Source organism: Perca fluviatilis, chromosome 11, assembly GCF_010015445.1.
Source record: "Perca fluviatilis chromosome 11, GENO_Pfluv_1.0, whole genome shotgun sequence".
Lineage (NCBI taxonomy): Eukaryota > Metazoa > Chordata > Actinopteri > Perciformes > Percidae > Perca > Perca fluviatilis.
This window is the reverse complement of record NC_053122.1, coordinates 24,631,507-24,650,645: the sequence shown is the minus strand read 5'-3', so window position 1 is coordinate 24,650,645 and position 19,139 is coordinate 24,631,507. Positions and strand designations below refer to the sequence as shown.

The window sequence follows — 19,139 nt, the reverse complement described above, 5'->3', positions numbered from 1 at the left end:
GTGATATCAGGTCTCACGATGTAAGGAATACTTCCTGACGCTGAGGCCGGCAACTCGCCGGCCCAAAGTTGCAAGGGTGGTTTTTCCGCTCACAGGCGCCACCATTCAACCCGAAAAGAAATATATATAACCATTCCAATGACTCTGAAGCTGTTCAGTTAAGGTAAATTAAGCAAAAAAAAACTGCATAGTTCCCCTTTAAGGTAAAGTTTGTAATGATAACACACATTTGTTATAAATGGCACATAATAAATAATTCAATTGTTAGCTTTGTTAATAACATCTTTGGCATAGCCGGTAATGCCAAGTACTAAAGTATCATGTTAATAACGGCAGGACATTAGGCAGCTAAAATTCCTTTTGCAAACAATGCTTACAAGTTCTCACACATGGCTGATCTAACTAGAAATATATGAGCATCAGGAGGGCTGCTATTTATCCTAGCTGGCAGGAAAAACAAGAGGATAGCAGAGATCTGCAGCAGGCGAAGAGGAGTGGACAATAAATTACTTCCTTTATTTAGCAAGCATTCAAACTCACATCCAAAACGTGCTGAAGAAAACATGTCGGGAGGGAAGATCAAGGTATGTCAGCAATACTCATCGCTTCATTAATTCTATCATAATGAGATATATTAATAGAATATTAACAAAGTCTGATGTAACTTTGTTGAGGTTTTTTTTTTTATTAGAGCTCATGATGACTGAGACAGGAATGTACTGTAAAATGTTATTACACTATTACCCTTTTTACACAACAAAAATGACCGAGAAGCTATGGAAATAATTTGAAAATAGCATTGCCCTTTTGTAATGAGGTTGTACAGTTAAAGTGAAGCTTTTAGTTATATTGTAACTATTGATGTTGCTCTCCTTATAGCCTCATAGGAAAGAATGTGGCATGTTGAGGATTTTAACGACGGTTTTCAGCAACCTTGTAACTATTGTTTCCCTACCACAAAGTCTTAACTCAGCGTTGCAGGATGCTTCCTAAACTGTAGCATAGCAAATGCTATGCAATGCCTGAAGACAACAGCTATGACAAGCTATCTGCAGTTTACAGGCAACTGAAGGGTTTTGGTGTACATCCAGCATGGCTTTGTATTTACTCAGTTCACTAAAGAACATGAGAAAAATGTAAACCACATGCCACAACCAACCCTGCTAACCAGATCCCAATATAATTGAAAAGTAGACGCTGAAGTGTTGTCTGAGCCAATATTTTCCACTGTCATCAAGAGAACACAAGAACCAAGGGAATGTATCATAATAAAGTGTTGTTGTCATTGTCAGCCCACCAGTAATTTTCAGACATTTTCCTGAATTTGTGCATTGCAAATCTGTCAGTATCTATTACCAAAAGTTCTCTTACTGAAAGTGTTAATATGGAGATGTTTTCCATCCAGCATGTAATAGCAAGTGCATAATAATAAAATAAGGCAGCCTTATCTGATAGGCTGCTGATCCCAAGTTAAGGTATTTAAAGGTAGAGGAAAGCATCACAGGGGAGAGGAAGCAGATCCAACTCTGTCTCACATGCTGATAGTAATAACTTTGTTTTAATGAGGACTCCAGGCCAGCAAAAGACAGTAAAATAAACTGACAGATGAAGATGTTTGAAATCAACACCCTGCTTATTAGGTACAGGCCAGATCAATGAAAGTAGACCAGATATACAGCAAGTGGGTTGACCTTTAATTAAGTTTGTCATGGTTTGCATTTTGATATTTTCACCTTCTGGTCTGGCAGAAAAAGAACAGCGATAACTTGAAGGAAAATTGAATGTGTGTGGGCACTTCTAATAAGAGTGAGTGAACAGAGTACAGACATGCATCACTTTAAAGAAAACATAATATAAAATTCAACCGGCTGTGAGTTCTGTGGGAGCTCTGTTACATCTGCTGCTAATGGGTACGTTTCCCGACATGGGCTGAAACCAACAACAATGGGAAACAGTCCCATTTCCCTAAAGGTTTAGTAACATGCATGAGATAGTTTCCCATTGTCCCATGAAGTGCTGTAAATGTCATCACCTCCCACCCAGCATGTTGTTGCAACAGACGAGTGTATGATTGAAGTTCAATGTGCCGATTTGACATTCTGTTTACCCTTTATGTTCACTGAGATGATATAATCTTGTTTTTTAGCAACGATCAACACATTTGTTAAGTTGGAATGAGGAAGGAGAGATGAATGGATAGGTATGCCCTAAGCGATGAAGAGGTGGATTGATTTAGCAAGAATGAAATGAATGAGGATTGAAGACAACCTAAATTATTAGTTGTATCATTTCATTCGGTGAAGTTGTAATTCCACAAGAAAGGTGGAAAGAAGGAAGTTGTTCTTTTAAGGTTGTGATTGGTCAATACTTTCTACCAATCCACAAAGGGCCAAAGTAAAAAGATCTTTTGATTTACAGAATGTTCCCAAAATTTTTAAAAACACTTGTGAAATCAAAAAGAGGCAGTAATTGGGTCTAAACATTTGAAGCTGATATCTGCAAGTGACAGTCTGCTCACATCTCTACTCTCACACACAGACATGAAGGACACAAGTAGTGGCAAAAAGACATGCCGACCATGAAACCAACATACACACACTCCGGACATGCAAACTCTTGCTATCAGTATACCTCCTACTGTTGCATGTAGTAGCATTTATGTAGTAGTAGTAGTAGTAGTAGTAGTAGTAGTAGTAGTAGTAGATGTCATAGTATTGATGAAAAATACTGCATACTGCTGTTAATGTACAATGTGACTCCCATTCAAAGTCTCTGTGGGAGGTCTATGGACCTCAGACAGACATGAAAGCAGTTTTCACATAATGCAATGCCATATGACAGTACCCTTCAGTCATTGATTTCCATCCAATTCGGTGAGGGAAAATGTTTTTGAGGCTTAAAGTGATGGTTCGGAGTAATTCACCCTAGGGTCCTTTGCACCATAACCTCGGGCCAAACACCCCCCCAGAAGCTTTTTTCACCTGGGTCTTACATTGGGAGAGTTAGCGTAGAGTAGCGTTATCAGTTGAATAGCTTAGCGCAGGGGCTAATGGACCCACGTTTGTATCTCGTAAGTTACCCCACTAATAATGCCCGAAATGATACCAAACGTCTACAAATGGTAGTTTATGCTCTGCATAAAACGATGGATTGGAAAGTTTGTAAGTACACCAGTAGTTATGTAAATAACACTTGACTGCTGGCTTCTGCTCTCTGCTGTTGTTGTTGCTGCTGTAAGACGAGTGCTTAGGGCCGTCTACAAATTAGAACACCGAAAAGAGATGCAACAAAAATATTTTTTAATTTAACTTTTTTTTAAAGTAAGTGCTGTAGTATAACTAGCAGGAGACAAGTAATAATTGAGGTAAGTTTGGAGATATTACCTTATTTAATCATTAAATTAATAAATATTTTTGTTGTATCTCTTTTCGGTGTAGTAATTTGTAGACGGCTCACACTTCGCTAACTGCGAAGCAGCAGCAGCAGCAGCAGCAGCAGAGAGCTGAAGAGAGCAGGCAAGTGTTCATAAACTTCTGGTGTACTTACAAACTTTCCAATCCATCGCTTTATGATATTACTGTAGACGTTTGATTTCGGCATTATTAGTGGTGTAACTTTCATGAACAAACGTCCTTTAGCCCCGTCATGCAAGTCAACGCTGATAACGGCTACTCTGCTAATCTCCCAATGTTCGACCGTTAAAAAATGCTTCCGGGGTGTTTGCTCGAGGTCATGGAGTAGGGGATATTACTATCAATCACTAACTATAAGGCTATCAGATCAGTCGTCTTCCTTTCTTCTTCTCTTTCTTTCATAAAAATCTGATTCCAGGTGATTGTACCCTCCAGTCTGTCAAAGTTAATTAATACAGTTCCACATTCATCTTTCTAATGAGAAAGACCAAAGAGCTTTGTACTTGTTCAAAAGAAGTAGAATCTCTATGAAATGAAAATTCAAGGCAACTTAATTCATCTTTGTAGTCTGTATTCTCTCAGCATAGCATAATTGAAAGTGCCCTAGTTTCATAGCTCTCTGATCATGGACATTAGTAGGATGGGTAGAAAGCTCTGCTGCAGCACCAAATCTGAGGCTGAACGTTACATGCACTAATGTTCCAAGGTTACATCTTAACTTCTAGAGGATGTTTAAACCCTCTGTAATGAGTGTGTCATTATGGAGCATCCGGTGATTCATTCGTATCATTCCTCAGTCCAAGGAGCAGTTTGCTTCTAAAAACACTGCAGACACTTTAGCAGAATGACAGATGTTATCTTTCAGGAGTTATGTTGCCTCTTAGTGCAAACAATATACTCCTTGCTCGTTTTGCTTTTTTTCTAAAAAAAACAGGCAAATATACTATTAAAACACAAATTGAATCCATGACTTACCCATCATCACGTCTGCTCAACACCTATAGGCAGACAGACAAAGTTAGCAACTAGTCAAAGTAGTGTAGCATTTAGCTGCTAAGAGGCAATTACTCTGTACTTCCCAAAGGAGTCAAACAGAACTAAACGTTAAGTGAATATTGGACAGCTTGTTGCCCTGCCCACAAGTGGCCAAAAAATGGATCATTGCAGGTTTAAATAACTATCATTGGGAACTGCCATTAGAAAAGATCCATCTTTCGAGACAGGCAAACAAGAATATTTTCTAAAAAGTGCCCCTTGAGGTAAAACAGTTTGCATTCATTTGTATTTATGGGCTATCGATTCTGAAAAAAACACTTTGTCTTAATTGCATGTCCTTTGCTATTATTCTCAAATTGTGTTATTATTATCTGTTATCATTTACAATAACCAGCCTTTCAGCTGCTCTCTGGGTTTTTATGTATTGCTTATTCCCTTCCTGTGTGCTAGTGCCAAGCATCTTCATTAGATATTTGGTAAAAATGACACATGGACCAACATGTCAAAGAGTGCAGTGAAACGTTAAAGCAGCATTTGTTCTGTACATGGCCCCTCAGCTTCAGCTCCAGTTTCACTTCTGTTACCACAGAAATCCGAAACCTTTTATATTTAGAGACAAACAGCCGCTGTCAGCGTAAAGTATTGCCAACCTTGACACCTGGGGTCTTCGGTGATGGTCATGATGGTAGATGCTGATGTGTGTGCTCTGTTTGCATGCATGCACGTAGCCACCTGCATTGTTTCAAATTTGAGTGTATAGATGCTTAACAGAAAACCAAACTGAAACAGAATATTTGTTCTCTTTTTTTTTGTCATTTAAAGTGACCATAAAATGCAGTCTGAGGGGATTTTTGATCGAGACGCTTGGAGGTTGGTGGTTTTTCTCTCAGCTTGAAGGACTTAGCCTGCCATGTAGCCCCACAGCGGTGGCCTGTACTTTGATATTACGTAAGATAAATTTGGAGAGAATAGTATGCAAATATTAAATCAAATTAAGACTTTTTGGTTTCTCACTGCCATTCATCTGACCAAACAATAAAGGCTTCAAAGGAATCTTATAATTATCACCATTTTCAAAACACCCACACCCCCAGTAGGTTTTAGTCCAGGAAAAAACATGTTGCTAAAGCCATGTCATTTTTATCAAATTTGTCCTTTATTTTCAGTTTTCCTATGCAGATTTTAAAAATGTATTTAGTCAAATATAACTCCCCAATGCTTCCCTCTATCCTAAGCAGACTCTGCGTTTTTCTTGGCTGAAGTCTTGCTCCCTTGAATCAAACCTTTATCCAGTGACTGTGTTTAAGACCCTATGCTGAATACATTAATTTCAACCTCCTCTGCTACAGTAGCCAAACACAAACAGAAAGGGGAAAACTTGTTATTATTATAAAACAATATTATTAAAAAGTGTTCCAATGAAGAAGCAAAGTAAGAGGCAAAAAGAGTAGTAAATGCTGCTCATTATCTCTCTCCTCCTCTTCTCCCTCTCCTTTTTCATTCTATCACTTGAGGAGAGGAGGAGAGGAGACACTCCCAAACTAACCGCCCATTGGCCTATAGGCATTTGGGAGAGAGCAATAGAAGAGGGAGGGAGAGAGCAAAAGTCACTGGCAGTGTGGAAGTCTTTGAATCATTGGCCCGGTCCTGTCAACAGGTGGCAGAAGGAGAGGCTTGGTGACGCTCAGTCCTTCAGAGAAAAGAGAAAGAAAGAGAGCAGAGGAGGAGAAAGTTAAAGAAAACCCACAAGGGTAAGGCAACCTTTTCCTTTTGTCTTTCTCAGTAATTTAAGCATGGGACTTAATTTGAACTGTCCTCAATATGTCTTTTAATTGGAGGATTTAGTTATTAGTCCAATTAACCTGTAGGTGTGTGACGATTTAAAGTTGTATTGGTAGGTTTTGTTCAGTTTAATGAACAGTTTTAGAGTAGTTTATTTGATGACATTTCTTAACATGAGGTAGACCACATGGAAACAATGACTATGAAGAGAAAATAAAAAAAAAACTTTGCCGACAGTTGTTAATTCAAAGTTGTTAATTTTGTTGTGCTAGGAAAGTGCTCTTGTTTATTTATCCCAAAAGAACCAATCACATTATCTTCCCCTTTTCGGTATTGTTTCTCTCTATCTATCAATTTATTTCACATTACAAATTCAGTCTCAGCTATTTCTCAGCTTTTCATTCGCTCCCATCTCCATCCATCTATCACTCTCCCGTTTTTTTCTCCATCCCATGTCTCACCTCGTTTTTTCCATATCTACCGGGCGTTGAACACATGGGTGATAGGACTTGAACGAAACAGTCCACATCTGCAGCCTTTCGCCCCGACTCTGCCGTCAGTTACATGACAGTCTAAAGTTGAACTTGACACCTGGAATTTAGAAGTGTCCAGGGAAGCTGTTCTTATTCTAGTTTGGGTTGAACTCTTGGTCAATGATAAATATTGATATGTGATGGAGTTTGACACACTGAATGAAATGATGTGAGTGTAAGGTTGTGAAGTGTGACATGTTTCTCTGCATTCACAAAATCCATTGAAAGCGCTATTTACTGTTCTGCGGTGGATTTGAAAGTAACTAAGTAGATTTACTCAAGTACTGCACTTAAGTATACATTTGAGGTTCTTTTACTTGAGCTTTTTTGTTTAATGCTACTTTATACTTCTATTCCACCTTTCAGAGGCAAATATTGTACTTTTTACTCCACTACAATTATTTAACAGCTGTAGTTACTAATTACTTTACAAAACACAAAACTATTTTATAAAATATGTTTTGTTGTAGATTAAACTACCCAACAGTGTGAAACACTTTAAATTTGCTCAACCTCAACCAACTACAACAATAAAGCACCACTACCTGTTAATGCATTAGTAATACATTCTACAATAAATAATAATAATAATAATAATAATAATAATAATAATAATAGTTCTTTCACCACTGATGTTGTTTTAATAGTGTGTTTGCTGAATGAGTCATGTAGACTATTCAAATAAGGAAAATACAAATGGGTATTTTAAAAAGTTTCAATTTTAGTTAGGAACTCAAACATTTGGAAATTTGGATCAGTTTAAATCTAGTTTGAACTTAATCATAAATGTTCAGGCAATTTTGTGTAAATCAACAGTTATTTTTCCCTTGGGCAGCTGTGACAGCTTTTAATTTCTGCAAAAATGTATTTGAGTTATTTACGATTTGTATATCCAGTTCCACATTGTAGATAATCCTATATTGTCTGTCAACAAAACTGCCAGCACTAATTTTCCTCTATGATAATAACATAAATATTTATAATAACTATGAGCCGGGGTGATAGATATTCTCACAGGACTGCCGATCCAGTAGATTTACCTTTAATGCTACTGTGCTGGCTCAGGGAATACACAGAAGCCCTCGCAAAATGAGCTACAGATGTGGGCCCTCAGCCATGCAAAATGATAGAGAGAGGGATACAGAGAGAGAGAGAGAGAGAGAGAGAGAGAGAGAGAGAGAGAGAGAGAGAGAGAGAGAGAGAGAGAGAGAGAGAGACTGCTTTCATGGAAACCTCACATCTCCAGTTTTTTCATTTACTTTCACTGATTGAAAATGGCCCCTGGGCACATGAAAGCTACTCTAAACACATTTTTATTATTTCAAAAACATATCTCTGTCTTAGGCTTAGCTTTCATTAATGCTCAGGTTGCGTTGTTTTTCTTTCTTTTATCTGACAGCCCCACTAAGGGGTATGGAGCCTCTATGGTTCTGACGAAGCGAGGGTCTTATCGAGGGCTACTTGTGGTCTGTAAGGCAGCGGGAGGCAGACAGAACTGTGAAGATATGAGCTCTGCTCTCAGACGATAATTGCTTTCAGCTTTGTTTTATTCATTTTAGTTTCCCCGTTCTGTTTGCAAGCTGCTGCAAAGGAAGGAAAAGAGGAAGGGAAAGGAACGTCCACAAGTTTGCAACCGCACGTAAAGTCTCGACCTAGCTGCTCCTCATTTTAAAGCCTCCCTTCTTCTCATCCTCAGGCTTGCTGGTTTGGTCCAGTGAGATTTGTCTCGAGTTGAAACCTGGCGAAACAGTCGGCCTTTTGTCTGAGGCTTAATTACTCTCTAGAGAGGATAGGGCAAATGTGACCAGACTGACCAAGTCTTCTTCTTCTGCCTATTTCTCTCTGTGCGTATCTGTATTCCCAATACACTTCTTTTTTTTCTACAGCTGTTTATCTTTGTTCGACTCATGGTCATCCCCTCCATTCCCTGTTTATCTCAACCTAACGTTAAGTGCATTTACTGTTTCCAGAACTCTGAGAGAATACAGAGATTTTTAGAAACACACACCAACACAATTACAGTTTGTCAAGAAGCCTTCAGTGAAAGGTGTCTGGATCCAGACAGCATTGTCTCTCAGTGATTAAATTGCTGTTGTTACATGTGGAGGCAATCCCCCCTCGTCTGTAAGCTATAAATGACAGGTTTCCCACGAATACTGTACACACATGGGCTTCTTTCTCTCATATAAAATACTGAACACACATCCTAGGTAGTCAACAAACATTTTACAGGCCTATTGACATAGCTCTGCTTTGACATAGAGGAGTTATTGTCAGGAAGGAATTTTTAAATGTCTTTATGGACATGTTGAATTTTACTTGAGAGGGTTTGGAAGCCAGGTTGAAATGCTATCTGGATGGCCCATGTGCTGAGTGAGAGCGTCCTTTGGACTGAAGGAATTCTTTTTTCCTGCTTTAGTCTTTTGCATGTTGACTTGGAGTGACTAATGACAGTCGACTGCTTTTAGATCACGAATGTGCGGACACTGATGCCAAACCAGAGTTTAACATCTTCATGTTACTGCTCTATCGGAGAACATCCAGTTAATGCCTTCTGTTTTCATAATAATTGAGCGCAAACCCACTGTCCTGCTTTGTCACGACAGCCAATTAATGCTGCATAGTGCATACATCCAGTATTTCATTCAGTGGTACCTAATCTTTCATGTCATTTCGCTGTCCAAACACCATCTGCTCCCTTTCATCCTTTAATATATTTCCAAGAAGCCTATAGAATGCATAATATACTAGAGGATATACCTCATTCCATCCACCCATCCACCAGCCATGAACCCATCCATCCATCTTTCCTCTAACCATCCATCCGCATCCATCCATCCACGCTTCCGCTAATCCATCCATCCATTGATCCCTTAAACTATTAATCCATATATCCATCCCACCGTCCATCCATTTATTTATTCAACTCATCCATCTATCTACGTATTCATCAATCAAGCTCTTAATTTATGTATCCATACTGTATATTCATCCATTCAATTAGCCCTCCATCTATCCACCCATTCATTGATTTATTTATCCATCTTTTACACATCATCACTCCATTCATCCATTTATGTATCTATCTATCTATCTATCGATCTATCTATCTATCTATCTATCTATCTATCTATCTATCTATCTATCTATCTATCTATCTATCTATCAATCCACCCACCCACCCATCTATCTATGCATACATTTATCTGCCATCCATTTATCATCCATCATCCATCCAGCCATCATCTATCTCTCTGGCAGTAACTTTCAAATGTGATTGCCCCACTTCCCTCTCTATTCCCCATTTCCTCTCTACATCAATCCCTCCATCTGTCTTTCTTTTCCACACCAGGACATACTTAGCACTCAGTAGCGGCCCTTTGCTATGCTTGGAAGGCCACAGGGCTATCGTCTCCAAGAGAAATAAGAAAAGGGTCTGAAAATGGCAAGCATCAAATAAAAACCTTGACAGGGAGCTATAAACAGGCTTGTTAAGCATCTCTGTGCGCCAGTGCTCAGTGCCATTTTACATGGCTATAGTATACTGTCTATAATAACTGCTCGACTGTCACTGACTCAAACACAGTCTCTCCATCATTCCCTCTCTCACCTATTCACTCTCTCCCACTTAATCTCTCTCACTTTACAGTTTTTTCATCTCTATTTCCCTTACTTTCCATTTGTCTCTCTCCATCTCCTTCTCTTAATGTCTCTCTCCATCTCCTTCTCTTAATGTCTCTTTTACCTCACACCCACATTAGTTTTGGCCACCACATATAGGGTCAAAAAAGCAATTCCCCAGTGATGTCATAGCTTGGATTTCTTGCACAGGCACCAGTCTCCGACCTCAAGCTTTTGACCAGCAGTAATCAAATAGACAGTTAAAATAACCAAACAAGGTCAGCTGTATTGAGTTTGGACAAGTTAGAAATGGATCATGGTAATTACATGTCTATTTAAAGGACTTAAGACTTTTGAATCACAGAACTACTTCAGTTACAATCTGTGTAATTCATCAGAGAGAGGATTCATAAGCCAAAGATTATTTTACTGAATACAAACTGTGTCCAACTAAGTAAGTGAAGTAGCTTTCCACCTTATGTAGAGAAAAAAACCTTTGCATACTCAAAAGATCAGGTATTCTCACTTACTCAGAATCTCTGTTAATCTGATAATGGTATCATTGGAGGATTGGAAGGTTTAGATCCACTTGTTGATATTTTAATGTTCTGGCGAATGCTACTGTGTCTAGTGGGATTTTTTTTTAAATCTGTGTCTCTCTCTGCACATTACTTTTCCATCTGTTTTAGTCTTTGATGCTCAACGAGCAAATGTTTTGGTTTCCAATTGGTCAGTTTCTACTCTTCAAAGTTGCACCTAGGTAGCAAACATCAGAATAATTTTACTTAATTACCAAACTATTTTATTCAACTTTTGTAGTTCCCACTGAAACATTCTTTGCTTAAAATAAGAAAGAATGAGCAAATGATTTTTTCTTTCATCACCATGTCATGTTAATAACATCTGGGATAACACGGTTTCTCTTTCCCTGTTTCTGTCTTCTATGGTTATATACAGTATGTGTGTGATGTATTGTTAGAACTTTGGGGTTTTGCAGAGCATGCATACAATTGAATAATCCTGTATGATTTCAAACAAATCCAACATATTTATTTCAGCATGTATGCTACTGTATATTGCTATGCAGTTTCCAGCTGTCAAGCATAACAACAGGGACCACAACGTTTTAGTAGTGAGCTTTCTTCTCAGCCACTCTATTAGAGGGTTTGTGTTTCCATAGACCACACAAGTTCAGCACACTTAGATCAGAAGTTTTTTCTGCCGCAATTCAAACTTTTACACCAGAATGTTAAATTCAGACCAAAGTCCAAAAACAGACCTTCTGAAGGTTTAAAGAGGCCTACTATTTTAAAGCATGTAATTTGGCTTCTCGGGGAAGCCGCTTACTGCTGAAAGGTTTTAAGTTCACATTACATCACTGTCATTAGACACAATGACATCATCGCCAAGGACAAGTTTCTGAAGCGCTGAAACGCCTGACTGAGCACAATTTATGGTTTAGAGCAAAACGATCTCTGGCAAAGTGATGACTGCTCACTTTCTGCTGCCATACTGAGGAATGAGAGCACAACGCGCGCACAGACACACCGCAGTGACACAATGGTTCAGGTTTCCTGAGATTAGGTATACAGCAGCGTGCCCCAATGAATGTAATGTAACTTATGCATTGTCCAGACGGTAATTCTGTCCTAAGCGCTAACCCTATAAAACTGAGTGGAAAGTACAAACATGACCATCTTTCAACCCGGAGACTCAGGTCCAGTCAGCCATGACGACAAACATCTACAGTTTCGGTAGTCTGTTACACATAGTTGATGCCAAAGATCCAATCTCTACAAAATGTATGAACTCACATTAAAAAAACAGATGGGATATTTATTTCATCTCCATATGAGAAGTTGTGAATCTGAAAGTGAATTTGATTTGCCAAACAGTCAGCAGTGAGGAGTTTAGTTTTGTTCCTATTTATGTTTCTAATGTGTAAGGTAAAAACAACTTTATCTAAATGAATAAGCCTTCCTTTGGGAAATGTGCTTATGAGGTGAGCAGTTCTTTAGCCGAGTTTAGCTTACCTTCAACCACAATTTTGTTGTTTTCTATCCTGGAATAACTTCTGTTGAAACCACAAACTACCCATCTTTCCTTTTTAATGGAAACTTATGATACTCTTTTTTAGTTTGGAAGGGGCCAGTCCCTACTTTCTTTGAGTTATCACAGTTTTAAAAAATTACCTTCCAGTCAGTGCTCTGCATGCTCAGAGATTCTGTCCAAGTAAAAAAAAAAAAAAAAAAAAAGACATTACAAAGAGGTTACCTAAATGGTGTTTTTAGACAGATATAATTTATTGCATTACATAGTTACACTTGAAAAAAAGCCTTGTGCTTTCTGGTGGCTCAGAAAATAAGTTCGTGTTTTTTAGAAAAATTGACAATTATCTTATCTTTTCCTCTAGCCATGACCACGAGACTCCTGTGGAAGGCCCTGTGCCTGCTGGTCCTACTCTGCACCGTGTCACCCTTCGGCTCCGCCACCAATCACCCGGACGCCTCAGCCCCAGAGCAGGGAGTCACCTTCAGCCATGTCTATAAAATCGACATTCCGGGAAGCTCCAGTTGTAAACTTGAGCGTCTGCCAACCCAGGACGAAACAGGTCAAATAAAAAAATGAGAATTAGAGGGAGAGAGAATGCAATTGAGAATAATTAAAGAAGAAAATTGAGTGGTGCATGAGAATGTGTATGCAGAAAGCTCAGAATATTGGATGAAAATCTGAAAAGAACCTGAGTGGAAAAAGCTAACTGTTTTTGTAATTTTCAACACAGAGATATACAATTAAATTTCATGTATTTCATTGGGAAGATTATTATGTTAAATTAATGTAGTTTGGTATTGGCCAAACAGTATTTTACCGATTACCAGTATTTTTACAGGTGCACATTACTGTAAAACTTATGGTTCACCCTTTTTGTGACCCGTGGCAGTACATCTAGAAATGAAAAGGTTGAATATTTCTCTAATTTTGTAGGTCTGCAGACAGAGACCACTACGAATGGAGAGAACGACATCATCTTCAGACATAACATCAGGCTGCAGACACCAGTGTGTGACTGTGCAGAATCAGAAAGCTTCAAGTCACTCTTGTACAGAGTCAACGGGCTGGAGGAAGAAGTCAACTACCTAAAGACCCAGTGTACTCAGGGATGCTGTGGAAGTGGTGGGGCTGCAGGTAAGCTGTGCTTAACCCACAATTCATAGGGTAGGGTAAACAAGTGGAAATAGGAGTTTGCGGTAGGCTGCAAGCAATCCTATTTTACATCCTGATATCAGCATATTTATAAGAGTCATTGATTATATCCTGTACTATATGAAATAAATTTGAATTTCCCCTTGCAGGATTAATAAAGTACACCTTATACCTATAAATAATGTACCTGCGAACGATTCAAAAACAACTTTGTCACCCTTCTCTTCCTCAAGGAGTAGACACAAGCTGCAGTGGCCATGGTACCTACCAACCCGATACCTGCAGCTGCCTCTGTAACCCAGGATGGGAAGGCCCAGATTGCTCAGTGTCCTCCTGCCCTGACGAGTGCAATGACAACGGCCGATGTGTGGATGGGAAGTGTGTGTGCCATCAGGGCTACACAGGAGAGGACTGCAGCCAGCTGATGTGTCCAGACAACTGCAACGACAAGGGACAATGCGTGGATGGAAAATGTGTGTGTTTCCCGCACTTCGCCGGCGAGGATTGCAGCGTCCAGAAGTGTCCCAATGACTGCATTGGTAATGGCCAGTGTGTGGACGGCCAGTGCATCTGTGAAGAAGGCTTTTATGGCGAAGACTGTTCATTAGGTAAGCTTAATATTAATTATTATATTAATGCTTAATAACACAAACGTCTCTAACTCGTGAAATTTGTGGTTTCGAGGCTTGGTAATGTGTATGGAGTACTGCAGGGCTAGCTAGCTAGGAAGACAGGAACATGCTAACGTTAGCAATAGTCAATCACAATAATTTTAACGTTATATCTCCAGTCTGTCAACAACAGTTAGCTTAGCTATATTTTCTCTGTATTGTGCATTTTACTTCCATTTTGTTATCGGGATTGTAAGTAAGTTCACTCAATAAAGAGTTATTAAAGGGGGACAAACAAGCAGGTTAGCTTGCTAACTGAAAGTTAAGTTAGCAAGCTCATTAAAGTTAACGTTAGCTCGGTCGCTAATGGGCAATAAGTTCACACTAACTTGGCTATTACTTAAAAACGTAACATTATGTTTATTATCGAATCCTGTCTCATTAAAATCAGCAAACCTTTTTGTGGAACAGTTTGGACCCGACGAAGAGAGTTAGGCAAAATAAAGTGAATGGCGCAACACAGTGAGCTTATAAGCTACGATAGCTTGCTCCATTTTGGGCTATATATTCACTCAAAGAACATGGCGCTTCCAGAAGTTGAACTTGAAATATGCATGCAGATTCAGTTCGCCCCTTGTGTGTGAATCAAATTCAATAAAAAAAAAAGAGGTTTCACCATGCAATTTTGACGTTTTATATGTTGGTGTGGCCTGGTCTTAAAGTGGAATAAATTTGCATTGCACTTTGGGGAAAAAATCATAAAGAAATAGTTAGATCATTAATACAGGTTTTGTTCTTATCATAGCTACCAGCAACATTTATTATGTGTCCCATAGAAATGAATGGTGTCTGAGTAAGCATATTCCACCATAATCTTTTTATGGGTGGATTATATATATGGGCTGTAGGCAGCATGTTTCTCGTAAGAATAAGATTCACATTTCATCGTTTTATTTAGTCACCTCTATGGCTATGCTGACATTAAGCTGAGAATGTTAACTGAAAAACACAGATGCTACAAGGAGCTCTGGGACCGTTAACAATATAACACTTGCCCCTAAATTCCAGTTCACCTCCATATGAATATTCTTCCTATATCATTTAGTAAAAACTTTTAGTATCTCCCTGAATTAATTCTAAAGACTTACAACAATCAATTCATGCTTGTATCATCTTATCTGCTATCATTTGTTTGATTCATGCAACAACCTTGGCTCATCAACTGATCGGCAATAGGCCTCTTTTACAGCAGCCATTTACTTTTATAGTAGAAAAGTGTTACTAATAACATTAATGATGGCTCCGTTCTATTCAAATGTTCCAGTTAGGCCTGTCGCGATAGTCAATATATCAATTAATCGCACAATAAAAAAAATGAGCTCGATAATTTTTCCAACCGCGATAATTTCCATTTCCTTTGCATGCTTGTTTGTTTTCCTTGTCTCTCTCTCTCTCTCTCTCTCTCTCTCTCTCTCTCTCTCTCTCCTCTCTCTCTCTACCAAAGAGACTGGATGACCACTCTCTGTTCCTTAGCGTAAAGAGGAGTGAACCCTCTTGTCAGTTGCATGGTCTTTGTGTAAGGAGGCGTGACTCATGGCGGAGAGAGAGAGAGAGAGACAGAGAAGACGCTAGTTGAGAGTTGGAGCAGGGTTTCCCGCAGCACTTTGCAGTTAAGGCGCTGTCAAAAAAAGAAGAAGTTTATGAGCGATATCCGCCGTGTTACTCTGCGTCCTGTTTTCTCCCTTTCATTCCAAAGCACACAGCTGACAACCTGCAGGTGGAGGCGGTGGAGACAGGCTCGGACATACACGCCGCTGTGGACTTGTCAGTCTCGCAAGCGGCTTCAGGAAAGTGGCTGCATTTGTCTGACAATGCACAGAACATTAACCGGTACAAGCCTACAGCTGTCCGCGGACACGGAGTGCAGAAGTGTGTCAGAGTTGCGCGTGTGTGTGTGTGTCTGCCCGCCCCCATGAAGCTCCGACCTGCAGACAGCAGAGGAGCAGAAGAAAGTAGCTGTACCTTCACCAAAATAGACTGAAAAACAGAACTATATTGGTCCAAACATTTACTCGCCATGTGGCAGATAGCCACATAGATATAGATAGATATAATTTATTTATTATATTTTATTTAAATTTAATATTTAGTGCTTAATAAATAATTGTTAAATGTAGTACAGAGTCTGTAGTCTATCGCACAAACACTCGAGGAATGCTGCAAACATTTGACAGCCAGTACGGATTGCCTGGGAGAACATACGTGTCACAAACGGCAATTCCACAACTGTACAACAGCGTGAAAGACGACATACTAAAGGAGATCAAAGACATATTGTGGATATTTAAAATGTCTGCCAGTTCCAGTGTTAAATATTCTTTAGAAATAAAAGTGTATTGATTTTTGAAAAGGTGTACCTGCATTATTATGCCATTATCATTATATTAAATGAAAATGGTCTCGGAACGATAGTGCTGTGCTGTTGACGTTACACTTCCTCTTAGACAAGCAGGCACAACAGTGGTTTCTCTTTACCCCGATGACTGACTGACAGGCTGAGCTTGCAAGGCAAGGCACTTTTAATAATGTTACTCTGAGTGAGCAGTTTTACCAGAATTTTTTAATTTTGATAACTGTTTTGATTCACAATTAAGGTGGAAAATAAAAGCTTTGTGTTTAATGTATTTTTGTTGATGTTGAAATGGATTTTAAAACATATGGTATCGAAAAAAGTATCGTTAGGAACCGGCATCGAAACTGAGGTATCGAAATCGAAAAATTTTGAACGATACCCAGCCCTACGGAACGACAATATTATCGTTTATCGCAATCATTTCTGGGACAATTTATCGTCCAGCAAAATTTGTTATTGTGACAGGCCTAGTTCCAGTAAGCCATGACCATGACCCAGTGGTCCAGCTTGCGTGATACCATAAACCTGAAACCAAAGCAGCTAACTGAAATTCTATTCAGCCTTTATTAAATCCACTTAGGTTTACCTTTTAACATTTGCAAGTACATCTATCTATAAATTGCAGGAACGTCTTTCTGTCTGTGTGTGTGTGTGTGTGTGTGTGTGTGTGTGTGTGTGTGTGTGTGTGTGTTATGTATATCTCTCGAACTGTTAGTCCGATGGATTTCAAACTTGACAGGTGTCTTGCTACGGGCACGAGTAAGTGCAGTGCCAATTTTGACGTTGTATGCCAATTTTGACGTTGTATGGATTAGAAATGCAAAAGGTGAAGAGTCTTTTCCTGCTATTGTATTAAATTGCTATGAGCTGGCAGAACATAACGTAGAGAGAAAATCTCAGAGTTGAACGGGCAGATACATCAGTTTTCATCAGACTCACCCTGGGTCGGGTTAATTTAGTCGCCAAAATAACCTTGTGAATCAAATCCCCTACTTCACTGTTAACCATCAAGACACTAAACCTGCATGGAAATGAACACGTCTGCTGAAGTGTTAAATTCGTTAACGATCCGACACGAGACAACACCGTCTCTCTCTCTCTCTGCACACACAAACACACACACACAGAGTCCGGTTCTGGTGGTTGATGAACGCAGATATGTGCTGATTAGCTCTCATAACGGGCCGGGTGGGTAGCACACTGCCATGAGTCCATGACGCAAATGTCTGATTACTCCACATTGTCATTGTGATATTTTGTTATTACATTCTGAATCAGCAGCGTTCTCTGTCAGGTAAATACAGTATTACAATGTCTTCCTCTGATGCTATTGTAGAAGTAGTCTACACTGTAAGTCAGTAGTAGGCTATACAGTGAAAGTAATTTTGGGGTAGCCTACAATTCGGTTTTGATGAATTCTACAAGCAGCAATACCACAGGCCAAGTAATCGCCCGTTCCAAAAAAGCACATTTTCAACAGGCACTGCACTAGTAAAATATAAATAACTACAACTCTATAATCTGCTTAAACATTACAGTTTTGAGTCTAACTAATGTTATCAACCAGCAAAGGAGATGGACATAAACAAAAGCATAAGATATAAAATGTTGAAACAATGTTTCAGACCTGTGTATTGAATTAACAGCTGAAGCCTACTTATTTTTACACCTTAGTTTAATAAGCTATTTGCTCCAAATACTGGAGGTGAAGCAAAATTTAAAGAGAAAAACTAACCTGAAATTGATGTGACACGATCAGCTCGATAATTTCTCTAGAGAAGAGTTGCCTCTCTGTTTGTGTAGTTGAGCTACACTAACTAGCCTAAATGTTTTGTACATTGCTTTTTGTAAATAAAAAAGAACAAGGAGAGATAAAAGGTTCAATAAAATATCCAAGCTTAGTGGGTATTTTGCCCAGTGGAACATAAATCCAGAATGAACCGTGCTACTGGAACCCTACTGAACCAATGACATGGCTGCTGCTTTCCACCACCCCTACTCTTTCTTATGTTTTGAGGCAAATATATAATGATTATAATATAATTACTTTGAGATCTCTCTCAAAGAGCGTTCATAAGTGTCTCTTAGGGCTGCACAATTAATCGAATTTTAATCACGATCACGATTTTGGCTTCCCACGATCAAATTTGCGTGATCGAGCGATATTTAAAATGCGTCATTCCGTTCATAGAACAGTTTTTGCAAAGCCAATCTAGCGCTCCATAACTGTCTGATCACATGTCTCCATGAGCCAATCAGAGCTGTTCCCTGCCTGCACCGCGCAGCTTAGTTTCTAGATGTAGACAGTCACAGAGGACAGAGTAACGTGAGGAAAATTCCACAACAGGTAGCAGTCGGTCATCATAAGCTGGTCACAATGTTTACCAGTTTACCAGTAAACGCAACGTTTTGTCCCGTCTGTGTTGTTTTTCAGACAACAGCAGTGACCAGTGCTAGTTTGTTTCTTTTAGCTCATAGCTTTAGCAGCAGACTGTTGGACGTCCCGCTGTTGGAAACCTACAGTGAAATACAGATACACTACACTGTTTAGCAGTCAGCATTTTAG

General features: G+C 39.2%; 1 protein-coding gene across 4 annotated transcripts in view; it reads left to right on the top strand.

Annotated features, from left to right (window-relative positions):
• Window positions 1–457: 457 nt before the first annotated feature.
• Window positions 458–19,139, top strand: part of tnn (tenascin N) — a 67,297-nt gene continuing 48,615 nt past the window's right edge. For 2 of the 4 annotated variants that reach the window (XM_039816663.1, XM_039816662.1), the window contains exons 1-4: window positions 6,057–6,160; window positions 12,759–12,956; window positions 13,331–13,531; window positions 13,783–14,157. In XM_039816663.1, the coding sequence (XP_039672597.1) occupies window positions 12,761–12,956; window positions 13,331–13,531; window positions 13,783–14,157 (772 nt within the window). In that variant the 5' untranslated portion in view covers window positions 6,057–6,160; window positions 12,759–12,760. Of the gene's footprint in view, window positions 585–6,056; window positions 6,161–12,758; window positions 12,957–13,330; window positions 13,532–13,782; window positions 14,158–19,139 lie in introns of those variants that run through there. The other 2 variants (XM_039816661.1, XM_039816660.1) reach the window with 2 other exon arrangements.